Source organism: Penicillium maclennaniae (genome assembly GCF_028827695.1).
Source record: "Penicillium maclennaniae strain IBT 15551 chromosome Unknown utg000007l:1.0-4884863.0:1.0-4888362.0, whole genome shotgun sequence".
NCBI lineage: Eukaryota > Fungi > Ascomycota > Eurotiomycetes > Eurotiales > Aspergillaceae > Penicillium > Penicillium maclennaniae.
In genome coordinates, this window is record NW_026623219.1 from 774770 (window position 1) to 791962 (window position 17193).

Below are 17193 nucleotides of genomic sequence, written 5' to 3' on the forward strand. Positions count from 1 at the left end.
CGCTTCCCCGTGGACACGCTCCTTACGTCCAATCTCAACAAGGATGGACTACTCTTCCATCTCCAATGATCCCGAGAACTCTGCGGGCGCTTCGCCATGGGGATCTCCGCGCAACGATCGAACCACATTCCCCACCTCCGGCACGAGCGACATCCCGTCATCTCCATTACCAGGGCAGGTACAATCCATCGAGGGATCTGAGCGAGGCTATGAGGTTGAGCCTCAATCCCCAGACCTTTCTGCCCAACTGCAGAGCGCTCAATTAGGTGACCCGGACTACCCCGAGGAGCAGCCGCCATTCGCGCAGCAATCCCCCAAATCCAGACCACCATCAGTCACAATCCCCCGCGCGCTACCAGACTGGCCTACGGCAGCCGAACTCCCGGCCTGCTGCACCTGTGTACAAGATTCAGGCCAAGATCACCGGTCTAGAGAGGACAGGGAAGAAGGACCCTATCCTTCGCTTTGATGTCCACGTAGGTTGTCTCTATGACCCGGGCGGATGCGCGCAGACAACAGCTGACTCTTTTCGTTCCTGATATGCAGACCAACATTCCCAAGTTCCGCACAACTCAGTACCGCGATGTTCGCCGCACCCACTCCGAGTTCGCCAAGCTTGCCGACCACTTGATCTCTGCCAACCCGGAAGCGTTCGTTCCCGCCGTGCCGCCTCCCGTGACTCCGGCTGGCGCAGGTACCGATGAGGATGAAATCAGGGTTAAGGCTTCGATGCAGCGATGGCTCAATTGCGTCCTCAGCAATGAGATCCTCATCCAGGATGACGAGGTGGTGCTGTTTGTCGAGAGCGACTTCGGATACAGCCCGGTTCTGCACATGAAGCAACCTGCGACTGGCGTGCGACGCAAGATGCTTAAGCAGTTTGCGCCGCCACCGGATGACACGCCTGAGCTACAAGCTGCTCGCCCCATCGTTAAGCTGTTCTACTTGGGATCCATGGACTCGAGCCACAAGGTCGACCGGATCGTGAAAGCTCGCCGCGGTATGCTGTTATTGAACACCCTTCTACACCCACAGTGTCTCATCTAATGCTCTTCAATACAGGAGTGGGACTGGCCGAATCTGATTTTGGTGTGAAGATGGCGCAAATGCACGTGCAGGAAACCCATCCTGGCCTGAGCCTGGCCTATCGCAAACTCGGCAAGGTCATTCAGACGGTGGGTGATTTCCATGCTGTCCAAGCGACCGGTGAGGCCACGACCCTTGGGGAGCCCCTGGGTTACCATTCTTCAGATGCTTTGATTGTCAAGGAGACTTTGACCAACCGTCACATTCTGTTGCGCGAACTCCTTCAAGCCCGGCAAACCGCACAGAGTAAGCGTGCCGCTGCAGACCGCTTGAAGGTCAGCTCGTCCGTCCGCCCTGACAAAGTCGACGAGGCAATCAACGCACTGGAAGAGGCGCAGAGCCATGAGGATTACCTCACCAAGCGCACCCAGCGCGTGACAACGAACCTACTCCAGGAAAAGCGTCGTTGGTTTGATCGAACCACTAACGACCTTTTGTTCAGCCTCCGCGAGTATACTTTGCGCCAGATCGAAGCCGAACGACGCACCCTGGCTACCCTGGAAAGCGTTCGACCCGATATCCGTGCCATTGATGCTTCTGGTGGTTTGAGCCGGCTGGGCCGCGAAGCACACCCCACCGTCCGTCGGTCTAACATGGCATCTAGCCAAGGTCCGAAGGGCGATGCCTGGAGTGGTGTTCCCCGCCGTGTGGACGGCACGGGCCGTAGTATGAGTGGCAGCTTCACGGCTCCCAACCTGAACGATGACGAGGACGAGGAGAGTCATCCCGAGACTGCTCAGGGCCGTGTTCGATCTACGAGCCAGGTTGGATCGATTGCCGAGGATGATGATGATCGACTGGATGCGCGTAACGCTGCCAGCCGGCTGGCCACCAGCACATTCTGATCGGGTTGATGGATTGCATTGATTTTGTACATGTAGCCTGAACACGACCTCGTGATTCCCCTTTGTTGCCTTTGTAATTCGTCTCCTATCATGTCTCTAGGTTCCAAGCCACTTTCACTGTTCTTCGATACTATGAAAAGACAGATCATTTCCAATTCATCCCGCGTACCCGCTGAAATACTCAAGAAGTCCACTCTTGGAACCTCTCAGCCCCGTCCTTGGGTACCTCGAACCAAGAAGCTTTCTCCTTCAGGAAGATATGGGCAGCCGGCTGCGGCATTTCTGTCATCCCATCATCATCCAACGTCCCCGCAGCAACACCAGTGTCTGGTAAGTCCTTATCAAGGTACATCGTCATCGTCGAGCCACAGCGAGGACAAAAGCTGCGCGCAGCTGTATCGCTCGACCGCCACTCAGTCGGCTCGACAGTCCATTGAATAGCATCAGCCGGAAAGAATACCCAGGCCTGGTAAGGAGCTCCGGCTTGTTTTCGGCATTCCACGCAGTGGCAGTTGATCAGTTTTTGAGGCGGGATGGAAGTTTTGTAGCGGATATAGCGGCAGGCACAGCTTCCTGAGACCATTTTAAGAAAAAATTGAGCAGCTGGTTTGCAAGGGTTCGAGGAAGGTGTAGTTGTTTCTCGAGTCGTTTGACTGTAGTGCTGGTCTGGTTTTCCCCCATGGCCGTCGCCGCTTTTGCGCTCAGGCTCGGCTTCTGGCCACATGCATTCCTCATTGGCCATATCGAGATCAATCTAGGGTAGCACTACAGTACAGACAGCCCGAACATGTCTCCCAATCATCAATAATAAGTCAATTTTTGAGATTACTTGATTGACATCTAGGTGGACTTCGAGCTAGTTCACATAAAATGATTAGATGACCCGAGAGGAAGGACTACAGTATAAGTTGGGACGTATCGTCTGTTCACCAGTTCTGGACCTTTTAGCCGGCGGCGAGGCCACGGAATGGTGTGCTTCGGTATCCACTTGCACTTAAAAGTACTTAACCAAAGTGGAGGTGCGGCTAGGGCGGCAACATTGGACTCTTTGCTTTTGTAGGATCGAAGATCTTCCAAAATACCCCGGTTTACAGTCACTATAGATAAAGGAGTCTATGAGTTTGTCAATGGAGTCTTTTGAGTCATCTAGTGGGCGACGGGTAGCAAATAATTGCTGAGAGTGGCTGCGCTCTGCTATTTCAAGGGGTCTCTTTTCTTCTTCCATTGTAACTTTCCGAGTGGTTAATATGCACGGAAAAGCTTCTAGTTTAGCTTGCGCTCTACAATTCACGACGGCTTTCAGTGATCACAAGCGACAACAGCAGGAGAAAATTTCCACGCGGATTTGTCCCCGCGCAAGGAATCCCTCTGTTCATGTGAAAAGTGGGAAAGCTGAATCTGTGGTACTGAATGCGAGGACTACAACAGATGAAGTATGGAAAGCTCTTGTCAACTACTTTATTGGCCCCCTTAGTATGTCATGATCAATGCCTTTTCAAGAACTACTGTAGGAGGCAGACGTGCTAGTCTCCATGACGTGCCTTTGTTGGCCCATTTCATGCTCATATTATTAATTCTAGCTATCTTCGAATCTCAAATGGGAACTACTATATATGGCTACCCGGAAGGATAGTCAATTTTCAGCGAGACGGCTGTCAGACAGATGGGGACCACTCCTAATACACAAAAAAGAAACCAGGTTCTAAGTTGTGATATTAAACAAGTGGTAGCCAGTCCTGTCTTTAGCAAGATTGTGACTGAGGAGCACTTAGCAAATTTTTTGCTTTCTGCCACCTCTGTTATTACATAGAAGACAGAAGATAGATTGGACAAACACGAATCTGGAGAATACCACAGGGTGTGAAGGCTTACTATCTCGTAAGTAACTTCTCTAATTTTTGCAAGTTATCGATTCGGCGATGATCAAGAGAACAGTATAGCTCGCAGCGTCTCGAGATCATCACCTTACCTGTCTAGAAAATCACGTGTCGCATGCTGCCCAGGTATGTGCAGCTTCTATCAGTAGCCTCATCCACGACCCACTCCTCTCCCTGAAGACATGGACAGCTGTGGAGTGTGCTCCACATGTATATGCAGAGGTGTGCAGCTTTCACCTTCCGTGCCTTCTCGAATATCACAAGGCACAGATTCACACGATCAACTGTTCCCCTTTCCTTACATAAGGCCCCCACTTCAATAGGACGCGAATCCCAAGTGAGACAGCGGCCCCGTCATGGAGACACATTTAGTGCTGACGGGGCTCTACCCTGCTGTCCCTTTGGTCGGGTACTCTAACGCCGTTACCACACAGACGGCCTGAACGAAGTCCCGCCAATGAAGATGTCAACGGAAGCTGGCTTTGAGTTCCGCGAGTGTTTTTTGACAGGACTTGCGGCCCGCACGGGACCCCTTAAAACAATACTGTACCAGTTGAAAAGATGCTAACCCAGTCTAGCGCCAGCTGATCATTCAGCAGGAAAAGGAGAATCGACGATGATTGAACATTTCGATGCCGCGAGCGGAGATGTTGGCTGATCATTGCCCCAATCAGTCTGCTTTGGCTAAGCTGCTGAAATCGAACAGGCGTCATGTAGTCTAATTTACATGACCAAGGCCTATTGTTACTAGCCTTGACTAACGGATCCGTGCGTCTCACGGACGTCGAAGCCGCCGTCGATGCCTTCGGGGAAGGCCTGGGACATATCCGATGCTTATGGTTGGTCCGTCGACCATGAACTGCGGGGGCCTCGGCACCACTGCAGTCCCAGAGTGCATAAGCGCCATGTATTGCAGAAGCTCAGTGGCGCTAGAGACTGATTGAATAATACGAGCCACTCCGGGTTCCGCATTTCAGGTGTCGCTTGGCCTTTCTAATTTTCTTTCTCCCATTCTCATTGTCATATGTTGTGACATGTCGCCATGTCGTTGCAGGCGCTCTTGAACGCGATCCTGGGGTTGCTAGCCCTCTACATCACAGGGGTATGGGTGAAACGAAGGAGAGCCTTGGGGCCACTGCCCCCAGGTCCACCACCCAGGCCCATCGTGGGCAATATCGCCGACTTGCCGCCTCCAGGGGTGCAAGACTGGATGCATTGGCTGAAGCATAAAGATCTATATGGTATGCTGAACGATCTATTATCGACGGAGGAATTTTTTTGATCTGTTGCTAATACGATACTGCGCTCGTAGGGCCTATCAGTTCTGTGACGGTAATGGGTCAGACGATCGTGATCCTAAATGACATAGAGACTGCGTCGGAGCTCTTGCGCAAACGCGCCTCAATATACTCGTCACGGCCGCATATGGTGTTCGCATCCGAAATGTCAGTACAAGAGTTGCTTCTCAGTATTCTTAATGCAGCAAACCAATATCACCATCTCGGAGCTCGTATTAACATCAAAACAGGGTGGGATGGGGCCATGCATTATCCATGCAGCCGTATACCGACCGTTTCAGAGCATACCGGAAGCTGATGAAACCTTACTTTGGCTCGGAGAAAGTCGCTGCGCAATATATTCCGCTGCAGGAGGTGGAAGCCCATCGCCTGTTGTGGCGGATTCTGAAGGACCAAGGAAACCTGACGCAACACATCCAGACGTTCGTGATTCCCCAGATACTTCAAAATATTGAGAACAATATGATAACGTGTTTTTTTATAGTGAGGCCGGAGCGGTCATCCTCAAAATAACATATGGTTATAGAGTTGAACCGCACAAGGAAGACCTGCTGGTGAACCTTGTTAATGTAGCTCTTGAGCAATTTGGACATGCCGCGACACCAGGTACTTGGCTTGTAGACATAATACCGGCACGTAAGTTGCGCGCTAGAATCTCCATCGTTCACATCATCAGAGCTAACTTCGACACAGTAAAATACGTCCCATCCTGGTTCCCAGGCGCTGGCTTCAAGCGTACGGCACAAGAGTTCAGGAAAAACCTTGAAGAAGTTGCGAAAAAGCCCTACGCCCTCGTCCAGCAACGGATCAAAGACGGCAGGTACAAGCCATCATTTCTCTCGGATACACTTAAATTAAATGGAATACCACCCTCCGGGTCCGAGGAGGAATTGGTTGCCAGATGGACAACAGCATCACTTTATGGCGCGGGCGCTGACACTGTACGCTACGTTATTTGCCTCTTCATGACCGACACGATTGCTAATATAGAATAGACCGTGTCTTCAGTTGGAACCTTCTTCCTCGCAATGGCGTTGTACCCGGAAGTTCAGAAGATGGCCCAGGATGAGATTGACCGAGTTATCGGCCCTGGTCGACTCCCCACGGCGGCAGACCGCGATCGCCTACCTTATGTCAATGCGATGGTCAAGGAAATTTTCCGCTGGCATCCTGTAGTACCAATGGGGATTCCCCATATGTCGACGGCTGACGACATCTACGAGGGATACTATATACCCAAAGGCTCTCTTATCCTACCGAATATCTGGTGAGTTTCATTTTTTGTGAAGTCGAGTTTGAAGTCGTCATGATATTGCTCATTTGAATCCGTTTTCTAACTCGCACACCAGGGGTATGATGCACGATCCCGCATTGTATCACGATCCTATGGCATTCAAGCCAGAACGCTTCTTGGAGATCGATGGCCGCACCCCCGACACAGATCCGCACAGCTTCGTATTTGGCTTTGGGCGTCGTGTCTGTCCTGGTCGAATCTTGGCTGATAGTACAGTATGGCTCAGTGTTGCAAAGTCTCTTGCAGTGTTCAAGATCAGTAAGCCCATCGAAAATGGCGTCGAGGTGGATATCAAACCCGAGTTCCAGCCTGGGGTGATCAGCCACCCGGTTCCATGCAAGCTGCAGATTACGCCTCGGAGTGCCGCGCATGAAGAGTTGATATTAGCGGTGGAGCAAGAGCACCCTTGGGAGCAAGGTGACGGGTCCGAGTTGCAGAAGATCCGGTGTTAAAGATCGTACTAGTAATGTTTCAATGATTAATTGTGTGGGCATGAGGCGGACGATTCGCTTGTACATATCCAGCTGAAGTCTTCTAATTAATGACATACTGGCCTAACAATACCTTTTTGTGCGTCTTGGCCTGAAAACTCTCTTCAGCGAAAACGATTCCAGGTGGGCAATGTCCATCGTGTTCGAGCTTGCGTGATCCTGGAGTTCCCAATCAGCTCATAGGAGTTCCAGCACGTCTGGCAATATAAAGATAAAGTCCAAAAATTGACCAATTTAAAGGACTAGGAGGCCTTGAATAGGTCTAGAAACATCGAAATTCATGGAATGGAATACACACTCCTCACACTAGCTGACTGCATACCACGAAAAGGCACCTGCTGATCAGGTGAATGGATTTACGCAATGAAAGCGAGAATCTTCTTGATCAGGTGACCGTACAATCTTCGGCGCAAGCTTAATTTGAGCTCAATGATACAGAAGGAGAGATGGGCATTAAACCACAGAACAGCCAAAATGCCAGACACGCTCCTGTCTGTAAATCCGGACGTGACACCCGGAGCTGTGACATCATGTGGGGCAGCTATGAGCTATGAGATGTCGGCGTAAAGCAGACACGATATCAACTCCCATGTCTTTTTATGAGGATTCGAAGTTATGGAACTTGAGAGCTAGTGAGGCTCAACGGATTTCAACTTCAAGCGAATATTGGAAGTGACCACTGGGGACGCCTTTATTCTCTCGGGATTCGCATTACCAGTGCAACCCCACTTTGGATCTACCTCGGACCCAAGTTTCTGTATCAAGGACTTTGATTTGAAAGCAAAGGCCCACATCCTGGTACATTTAACAGGTCACCCTTGTCGGACTTCAGAGTCTGTGTTTCAACCCTGCTCTTCAGTGCCTTCCCCCTCCATTACATTCGTCCTCATTGTACCCCCATTGCAATATGGCTTCTCCTCAGGTCTTCATGTAGGTCAGCCCACTCGGCAAGCTTGAAAACTGAGATCTAACGATCCCTATAGAACTGGTGCTTCGGGTTATATTGGTGGAGATGGCCTTCACGCCATTGCCAACGCTCATCCCAACTGGCAGCTGTCGGCTTTGGTCCGCAGCCAGGAAAAGGCAGAGCAGGTCAAGGCCCAGTACCCGAAGATTCGGATTGTTCGCGGTGACCTAGACTCTTCTGATATTATTGAGGAAGAAGTCAAGAATGCCGACATCGTCTTTCGTCAGTACAAAGTCCCATTGGTACCTGTCTCCATGCCTGACTTTTTCTCCAGACTTCGCCGACTGCGACCATGTTGCCGCAGCCAAAGCCATTGCCAAGGGCTCTGAGCACCATACAGCTGAGCGTCCTCTCTGGATCATTCACACCTCTGGCACTGGCATTCTGACTGTCGAGGACCAGCGCGCTAAGTCCTACGGCATTGAGCGTCCCAAGGAATACAACGACTGGGAGGGTGTGAGCGAGCTCATCAACCTGCCCGGAGATGCATTCCACCGCAACGTCGACGAAATTATCATTAATGCCGGCAAGCGTGATCCCGCCAGCGTTCGCACTGCGGTTGTCTGCCCGCCTTGCATCTACGGCCCTGGCCGTGGTCCCTGTAATCAAAAGAGTATACAGGCTTACCTGCTGGCCAAAGCAGTTTTGAAGCGTGGTAAGGGCTTCCTTGTCGGAAAGGGCGAGAATGTTTGGCACCAGGTGCATGTTCGTGATTTGAGCAACGTTTACGAGGCCCTCGGTGCCGCGGCCGCTGAGGGCGGTGGCAAGGCCACTTGGAACAACGAGGGTTATTACCTCGCTGAGAACGGTCCCTTCGTCTGGGGTGATATTCAAAAGAAGGTTGCCAAGGAGGCTTTCGCGCAGGGCTTCATCAAGTCCCCAGAGGTCGACTCCTTGAATGATGCCCAAACTACTGAGATCCTTCCCGCTGGAGTTTATGCGTGGGGCTCTAATTCTCGGGGTCACTCCATTCGTGCTCGCAAGCTGTTTGGTTGGGAGCCGAAGCAGCCCAAGTTGATTGATTTGATCTCTGAAATTGTTGCGCTTGAGGCTAAGGACCTTGGCTTGAAATAGGATGCTTATCTTGTATGATACCTATGATACCATGAGATAGTCATGACAACTGCCCATAGTCAAACGTCCTGGTAAATTGATGCATTGCGCCGAAGATGCAAGTGAAAGCTACAGGTATGAGCAAGCTTCTCAAATATCTCCGAGACATGCGAGAAATATAGAATCTGGCCCACCTTAATTGGCATCTTTGGATCTGGACGTGGTCTTCCAGGTCACAAAAATAAAGACCAAACACTCACACTCCAGCCTAAAATCCTCAGTATGACAGAGAAATCAATTCAAAATGAAACCTTAGCCACGAGAAAATGTGGAGCATAGAATCAAGGGAGAGACAAGTCAATCAAAATGAAGCTCAATGAATCTGCCAATTTGAATGCCAAACTGACACCTCAGGCAGCAGAACGCTCGGACCCATTCTCGCGGCGTGAGCTTCCTACCATCATCGCTCACGGGTCTTTCGTTGCCATTCTTTCATCTCAACTTCCGTTCTCCATCCTCACCTTGATGAAGCGTTGTCGCTGGTATGCATCTCCTACCTAAATTGCGCGACATGCTATTACTCTCTCTCACCGAATTCAATTGCTGACAATTGTCCTGCCGCTTCCCCAGATTCAACCCTCATGACCTGCATTGTCTCTGCCTCACTTTCTACCGTCTCTGCCCTTCGCGTCTAAGCCGGCACTTCAACCGATATGGCGCCCGGGCAGGGTGGGAAGCGAAAGCGCGGTGAGCGCTCCTATTCCGGTGACTCGGCGAGCAACGAAGCCTTGCGACCCTCCCCTCATCGTCCTAGCACGCTCAATATGGCATACCACCATGGAAATCAATCCAGCCAAGCCAGAGACCAAAACGATATGCGCGACCGATCACGCCGGCACTCAAACCGTGGCGGCAGTGGTCGACACAATTCCCGCCGTGGATCGTATGAAAGCCAGCAGAATTTTTCAAGCCCACAGCACAGGGAGCCCAGCGCAATGTCTCTCCCCTCCTCCAACTCAATCCCGGGAGGTCGCAGAGACTGTGCAACCAAATGGCGAGACTGTGACGACCCAGCCGAACCCTTCCTCGGCACCAAGCACGCCGGCCGCGCAGTCGCAGACACAACATCAATCTCACACCGAATCCGAACCACCTGTGAGGCAATCATCCGTTACATGCCCTCCATATGACTACGAGTATGTCACGGACACGATCGTACAGGAATGGTCGTCGACAGGAAAGCAAAAAGTCGTGGAGGAAGGAACTTCGGCTCGGGTGCAAGAGAATCTCGCCGGTCTAGCTTCGATCTACCAGGAGCTCATCAGATCTGCGATTTACGGAAGACTGTCACCTTCGGAGGCAGGAACAGCTGTCAAAGAGATTATTGGCGATAACTTTGCAATAGAGAATGTGGAACTGGAGAGCAAAGAAGCCAAAGCTTCACCTTCCGTTTTTGATCCACGTTCTTTGTTCCTCGATACCCTTTCTATCATCACCGACTCCGATACCTCCAATGTCGCACTCAAACCTCTTGTTTTTGCGACTTCGATTTCTCCTGCTCTAATGCGACTCCAACTTGACACCCCTTTGTTGCAATCCCTAGGATTGGTTCGTGAGACCTTTGCCCGCATGGGAATCCGCAAGCAAACCAATCTGCTCTATCGTCAATCCAACTATAACCTTCTCAGAGAAGAGACAGAGGGATACTCGAAACTTCTCACTGAGCTCTTCGCCACAAGCGGCAATGAGCCGCCATCGAGCGAAGTGGTCGAAGATACCTTCGAAAGGGTAAAGGCCATGATTGGCGCCTTTGACATGGATGTTGGTCGAGTTTTAGATGTGACATTGGATGTGTTCGCTGCCGTGTTAGTCAAACAATTCCGGTTCTTCGTGAAGTTGTTGCGAGTCAGCTCCTGGTGGCCCAAAGAAAATGAGACTACGCGAGAGGCCCTGCACAACTTCGGATTGCCAAATTGGGCTCTCCCAGGCTCTACAGGCTGGATCACGACAGATGAGGAACAAGCCGCCATTATGAAGTCAAATGAGGAACGCGATCGAAAGTTCTGGGATCGAGTGCGAGAGGTTGGTATTCAAGCTTTCTTCGAGATTGGGCACAAGTCAATTTCGAAGGAAGAGCGACTTCAATTGCTTGCAGAGAATAATAATTTATCTGAAGAAGAAGCAGCAACAAGGACATGGATTCAAGAGACAGGAACATTACCACCAAAGGGCAATCGTGTGGCAGCTCAGCTTCTCGGATTTAAATTGCGATTCTACGCCTCTTCTGTTCGTTCCAAGGACGATGTGCTGCCAGATACCCTCATCTATTTATCTGCACTGCTCATCAAAGTGGGCTTTATTTCCCTGCGCGACCTCTATACTCACCTCTGGCGACCTGATGAGATGATGGAGGAGCTAAAGACTGAGAAGATGACCGAAAAAGCGGAGAGAGAAAAGGCTGCTCGGCCAGGTGGCGGAATCAACGCTCTTATGCTTGCAGGTGCGCTTTCAGACGACACGGTTCCTCCCCAGCGTCTTCGCGAAGACTCGCGCAAGGCTACTCCGTCAAAGGACCAAGAGGCCGACAAACAGTCTGCCAAGACAGAGAATGATCTACCAGACCCGGTTGACCAGAAAGTCTTGCTGCTTAAAAGTCTTCTTTTACTTGGTGCCGTTCCCGAGGCTCTCTTTATCATAAGCAAGTTCCCTTGGTTGATGGATGGCTTCCCTGAGCTTCCTGACTTCATCCACCGCATTCTTCACCATTCGTTGAGTAAGGTCTACTCACCACTCCGCCCCCTCTCAGGGAAAGACCTTGCCGGCCAGCGACAAATTCTGAGCAATGACCAGTCTGGTCTGCCGAAGGGCCAGATTCGACTTGCCCAGCCATCGGCGAAACGGACGCTTCGATGGGCTAAAATCGACACAGACGACGAGAATGAAGGTATTGCCTACCGATTTTATTGGGACGAATGGTCAAACAACATCCCAGTCTGTCAGTCCGTGGATGATGTCTTCGCCCTCTGCTCCTCTTTCCTAAATCTCTCTGGTCATAAGATTGGACAGGACGCGAGCTTGCTCTCGAAACTAGCGCGTATCGGCAAAGACAGTCTGTCTAAAGACACTTCTGAAGAAAACAAATCTCGCTGGCGGGATCTCTGCAAGCGCCTTTTGTTGCCTTCTGTCAGTTTGACTAAAGCCAATCCGGGTGTCGTAAACGAAGTGTTCGACCTTCTCAGTTTCTTCCCTCGCGAGGTTCGATACAACATGTACGCAGAATGGTACTCTGGCCAGACATCCAGAGTGCCCGACATCAAGTCTGCCTTTGACCAGGCGAGGGCGGAGACCAAGGACGTCCTGAAGCGACTGAGCAAGACCAACACCAGGCCCATGGCTCGCGCACTGGCCAAGATTGCTTACGCTAATCCCGGAATTGTCATCAACGTCGCCATCAGCCAGATTGAATCGTACGAGAATCTCATCGAGGTTGTCGTCGAGTGTGCGCGCTATTTCACTAATCTGGGCTACGATATTTTGACTTGGTCTCTCATCAACTCACTTGGCCAGAAGGGAAGAAGCCGCGTGCAGGAGGGCGGTTTGCTTACTAGTCGTTGGCTGAACGCCCTATCCACTTTCGCTGGCCGAGCTTTCAAGCGATACTCAATTATGGATCCTACCCCGTTGCTGCAATATGTTGTGGAGCAACTGCGTCACAATAACTCCACCGACCTGATTGTTTTGGAACAAATGATTGTATCCATGGCTGGCATCATCACAGACAACAACTTCAATGATGCTCAAGTCCAAGCCATGGCTGGTGGAGAAATACTCAAGGCACAGACAATTTTACAGCTCTTGGACAAGCGACACGAGTCCAAGACCACCTCGAAGCGACTGATTAAGTCGCTTACCCACACTCGCCTCGCAGGTCAATTACTCGTCGCCATCGCCCAGGAACGTTTGACATGTGTCTACAATGAGCCTTCATCGGAACTCAAACTTCTTGGGAATATCTTCGACGAAATCCACCGAATCCTCACCCAATACTTGGACCTACTACGGAGTAATCTGTCCATTGAAGAGTTTGACTCTTTCGTGCCTGATTTTGCCGCCCTAGTCAAAGATTTTGGCGTTCAACCCGAGATTGCTTTCTGGATTCGCCGAGCCAGCATTTCCAAGAAGATTGCCGAGACTGAATCATCTAAGGTGGAGACAGAGTCAACGACGAAAGAGATCACCGAGACTCCACCTCAGCCTAGTGATGAGAATCAGATGGACACTGCAGACGACGGTGATAGAACTCCGAAGGTCGACCAGATTACCACCGAGAGAGAGATGAACATCGACAAAGAAGAAGTCACCGCTGCGCCTCTATCGTCCAACCCCGTGATGCAAGACCTGATTAACAACGTCAAGACTGCTTTGCCTGCCGAAACATGGGAGGTCATTGGTCCCCACTTCTATGCAACCTTCTGGCAGCTGGATCTTTACGATGTCCACGTGCCAGGCCAGTCCTACGATGAAGAAATGGGACGGCTGAAGAAACGAATCATGACCATCTCCAACGACCGGTCTGATCTGAGTTTAGCTGGCTCCCAGCGCAAGGACAGAGACAGGAAGGCTATTACTGATCTCCGCGATCGACTTCTGCAGGAAAACAGAAATCATCTGACTGCATACAGCCAGACTCGCTCTCGCTTGTTGAAGGAGAAGGACCAGTGGTTCGCCGGAATGCGCCTCAAGCACGACGCCCTGAACATTGCTTTACTAGAGCAGTGCTTCCTCCCTCGACTGCTTTTATCACCACTCGATGCCTTCTTCTGTTTCAAGCTGTTGAAGTTTTTGCACAGCTCAGGGGCTCCCAACTTCCGAACTGTTGGCCTTCTCGATCAACTCTTCCGCGAGCAAAGACTCACAGCACTGATCTTTTTATGCACATCCAAAGAAGCCGACAACTTGGGACGCTTCCTCAATGAAGTTTTGCGTGATCTCTCTCGCTGGCATGCCGACAAGGCTGTATATGAAAGAGAGGCCTTTGGCACCAAGAAAGACCTTCCTGGATTTGCAAAGAACGTTGGACCCGAGGGCGTGCCCCTGGCCTTCCTGGAGTTCGAAGACTTCCGCCGTCTTCTCTACAAGTGGCACCGCCTATTCTCCGTTGCTCTCAAGACCTGCCTTAATAGCGGCGAGTACATGCACATTCGAAACGCGATCAGTGTTCTCAAGGCAATTGTCCAGCACTTCCCTGCCGTGAATTGGATCGGACGTGACATGCTGAACTGTGTCAACGCACTGAGTAAGAATGACGAGCGAGACGACGTCAAGATTCCCGCGGCATCCTTGATCGGTGATCTTAACCGCCGTGAGAAGAAGTGGATGCTCCCTCAAGCATTCAATATGGTCAAAACCGGGGCTGGCAATCAGCCGCCTGCGGATGGCAAGAGTGGAACTCCGCAGCCAGGAAGCGGGACTCCCAATTCACTCAATGCTTCTGCTCCAGAATTCAAGCCTACGTCCGGACAACCGTAAGTCACCATCTCAGGCCTATTCACTTTGCATGACGACTAATACATCGAATGACAGTGGCGACGGATCAGCCAGCCAAGAAGGATCTGGCAAGATGGAGGTGGAGGATGGTGAGATTGAGGATGCGAAAATGGCCGATGCAGCTTCCCTCAAGGGGCTGGAAGATGCAAAGGCAGCGGAGCCTGGTACCGATTCTGGAACTTCCACGGCTATGGATTTAGGTAACGACGAGCGGCCTGATATCCGTGGGCAGCTCGAACCTCCTGTGCGACCTCGGCCAGGCTCTCGAGCCTCCGATTCGGCTCGCCCATCTGATATCCCGCGACGACCGGACCCTGAACGTTCAACATCACGTCGTCAACAGCCAGGCCGTCCTCCACACGGTGACGGCAGACTTCCTCCACGCCCTGACCTGAAAGTGGACGACCGACGCGACAGGCTTTCTGATTTCAACCCGCGTACTCGTCATGCAAACCCTGACTCTCGCTCCTTCGATACTCCAAATGTCCGCGATCGCTTTGGTATGAGACCTCTGCCAGACGATCCAATGCGCGGTCCCCCTTATCGTGACAGCCGTCTGCCACGAGAGCCAGAGTGGAGTAATGATCGCCCTGGCCGTCTGCGTCCTGATCCATTCCATACCCGCGACGGACCAGCTCGTGATGACCTTATGCCTGACTTCGCCGACCGCCCCGGCGACGGTCCCCGTCGTGGAGAGCCGATGCGGCCTGACCGGCCTCCGCGTCCTTTGTCGCCTCCCAGATCCGATCTCCCCAATCGGCCCGACCGTCGAGGGGCCAACTTCACCCAGCTTTCTCCTCGCGATGAATTCCCTCGAGGTCCACGAGACCGTGCTGCTGATCCGAGAGATGCCGGCCCTGGCCCTGACTTGACTCACGGCCGGCTGCGCCAACCTGACGCTCAATCCGAGATCCCATCCGGGCCACGGGGCTCGAGGAACCCTCGTGGCCGCAATGCGTCTGGTCGCCCGCCCAATGGCAAAGCACCAACTCCCGAACGCCAGGTGCCCACGGGCCCTGCCCGACAAGGTGGGCGCGGCGGTCCCGAGCAGTCCCCTGCCACCCCTGCCCCTGCTCCTCCCTCCGAAGCTTCCATTGCACTCGGTATCCACCCTGATAGAGTCCGCAATATCGTTGACGACACGCCATCTCAGCAAAGCCCGCCAGCTGCCATGACACCTCCCTCTGGCCCTGAGGGGCGGTTCCAATCAACAACAAACTCCCCGCGGCCCTGGTGGGGATCGCAACCGCAGTGACAAGCGCTTTGCCGGTATCAACAATATGCTCCAGCAGACAAACCCTGCTGAGCGAAGCAATGCCACTCCACCTGCCCGAGGAAGAGGTGGAAACCGACAATCGGATGCCGGGGACCTATCCTCTCCACAGGTATCAAATCGCCCACCCACAGGTCCGGCCTCATCCCAGGATGATGGTCAGCGTAACCGCCCTGCACGAGGCGGTGACTTGCTTGAAGACGCCGGTCCTGACAATCGTCGTTCAGGGGGACGAGATCGGAATCGTGAAAAGGACCGTGAGCGCGAGCGTCGCGGAGAAGAGAGCGCTAACGGCGGCGGCGGTAATCGACGTGAAGAACGTCGGAACCGTGACCCTGATCGCGAGCGCGGTCGCCGGAGTGATGTTGGTGGAGGCGCTGGTCGAGACAAGGAGGATCGTGATAAAGAGCGTCAGGGCGAGTCTCGTGAGAGCCTGCGCCGGACTAACAGCTTGCGCGAAGAGACAAGACGCCGGGACCGACGTGATCGTGACGAAGGACCCCCCGCTGCGAGTGGCCCTGCTCCGGGCAATGCCAATGATGAAGGCCGTCTTCGACCGCCGTCCTCTGTGGGGGCCCCTCCACCTCCACCACCTCCCCACCGCCTCCTCTTCCCAACGATGAACAAGGTACCCCCCGCCGCTGGGGCTCTGGTGGTGGAGACCGAGGAAATCGTAACGAAAACCGGGATCGCGAACGTGAGCGCCGTGGTGACCGTGGCCGAGACCGGGAACACCGCGACAGCGGTGGCTCTGGCGGACACCGCAAGCGCGGACGTCCCAACCCCGAAGAAATGCCCGGTGATGGAAATGCCCGGGGCCCGCGGATGGGAAATGACAACAAACGCCCTCGTCGTGGAGCGTGACATACCCCGATGAACTCGCTGTAGTGGAAGATACGTGGAAGATTGCCCCGGCCTTGAGGCTCGTGAAGATGAAAATTCCCCTGTGACTACTTTTCTCCTATTTGTTTTATTTATCTCCCCTGTGATCGCTGCACATTGCATTTGGCGGTGTTTCGGACCATCCAATCTGTTTCTCTTTGTTACTTTGCTATATTCCAAGATCGATATCCGTATCCCCTGGACCTTTCTATTTTTGTAACCGGCGGACCTCTGTAATGCCTCTTTGATTTAGTTTTACCTTCCGAGGTTTAGTACCTAATACGCCGTCGACTCATCTATAATTATAAGCCTCAAGTTACGAGTTTGTAAGGTAGGGCGTACAATCTTCCCAATGTTCAAGTCAGAGATGAATGCAGTCGCAGAAGAAAGGAAAATCCAATATCCAGATACTGCTAGTGAGAATTAGACATCGCAGACCTCGGCAGCAACCCCGACAGAGGCACACAAACTTGAATCCGCAGCAGGGTTGGAAGATGTCAAAAATGGCGATCGAAAGATGAAAGAAACACAAACAAGAAAGACTATGTATGGAATGTGGACAGAATCTCTTCGGATCGTC

General features: G+C 52.3%; 6 protein-coding genes across 6 annotated transcripts; 5 read left to right on the forward strand and 1 right to left on the reverse strand.

Annotated features, from left to right (window-relative positions):
• Positions 1–43: 43 nt before the first annotated feature.
• N7477_007497 (retromer subunit VPS17) lies at positions 44–1931 on the forward strand (the record flags this gene model as incomplete). The annotated part of the gene is made up of 4 exons (XM_056969160.1): positions 44–214; positions 336–476; positions 547–1000; positions 1063–1931. 4 exons carry the CDS (start codon positions 44–46, stop codon positions 1929–1931), a joined length of 1635 nt encoding a protein of 544 aa, XP_056819192.1.
• A 181-nt stretch (positions 1932–2112) lies between these two features.
• N7477_007498 (GFA family protein) lies at positions 2113–2673 on the reverse strand (the record flags this gene model as incomplete). Its single annotated transcript, XM_056969161.1, has 1 exon — positions 2113–2673. One exon carries the CDS (start codon positions 2671–2673, stop codon positions 2113–2115), a length of 561 nt encoding a protein of 186 aa, XP_056819193.1.
• Positions 2674–4850: 2177 nt separating this feature from the next.
• Positions 4851–6852, forward strand: N7477_007499 (cytochrome P450; the record flags this gene model as incomplete). Its single annotated transcript, XM_056969162.1, has 7 exons — positions 4851–5049; positions 5121–5253; positions 5337–5528; positions 5591–5742; positions 5800–6047; positions 6102–6373; positions 6456–6852. The coding sequence occupies 7 exons, from the start codon at positions 4851–4853 to the stop codon at positions 6850–6852; spliced, it is 1593 nt and encodes a 530-aa protein (XP_056819194.1).
• Positions 6853–7798: 946 nt separating this feature from the next.
• On the forward strand, positions 7799–8932 carry N7477_007500 (putative nucleoside-diphosphate-sugar epimerase; the record flags this gene model as incomplete). Its single annotated transcript, XM_056969163.1, has 3 exons — positions 7799–7821; positions 7875–8080; positions 8133–8932. 3 exons carry the CDS (start codon positions 7799–7801, stop codon positions 8930–8932), a joined length of 1029 nt encoding a protein of 342 aa, XP_056819195.1.
• A 345-nt stretch (positions 8933–9277) lies between these two features.
• On the forward strand, positions 9278–9472 carry N7477_007501 (uncharacterized protein; the record flags this gene model as incomplete). The annotated part of the gene is made up of 1 exon (XM_056969164.1): positions 9278–9472. One exon carries the CDS (start codon positions 9278–9280, stop codon positions 9470–9472), a length of 195 nt encoding a protein of 64 aa, XP_056819196.1.
• Positions 9473–9748: 276 nt separating this feature from the next.
• On the forward strand, positions 9749–16608 carry N7477_007502 (putative THO complex component (Rlr1); the record flags this gene model as incomplete). Its single annotated transcript, XM_056969165.1, has 3 exons — positions 9749–14436; positions 14495–15658; positions 15711–16608. 3 exons carry the CDS (start codon positions 9749–9751, stop codon positions 16606–16608), a joined length of 6750 nt encoding a protein of 2249 aa, XP_056819197.1.
• Positions 16609–17193: the final 585 nt, after the last annotated feature.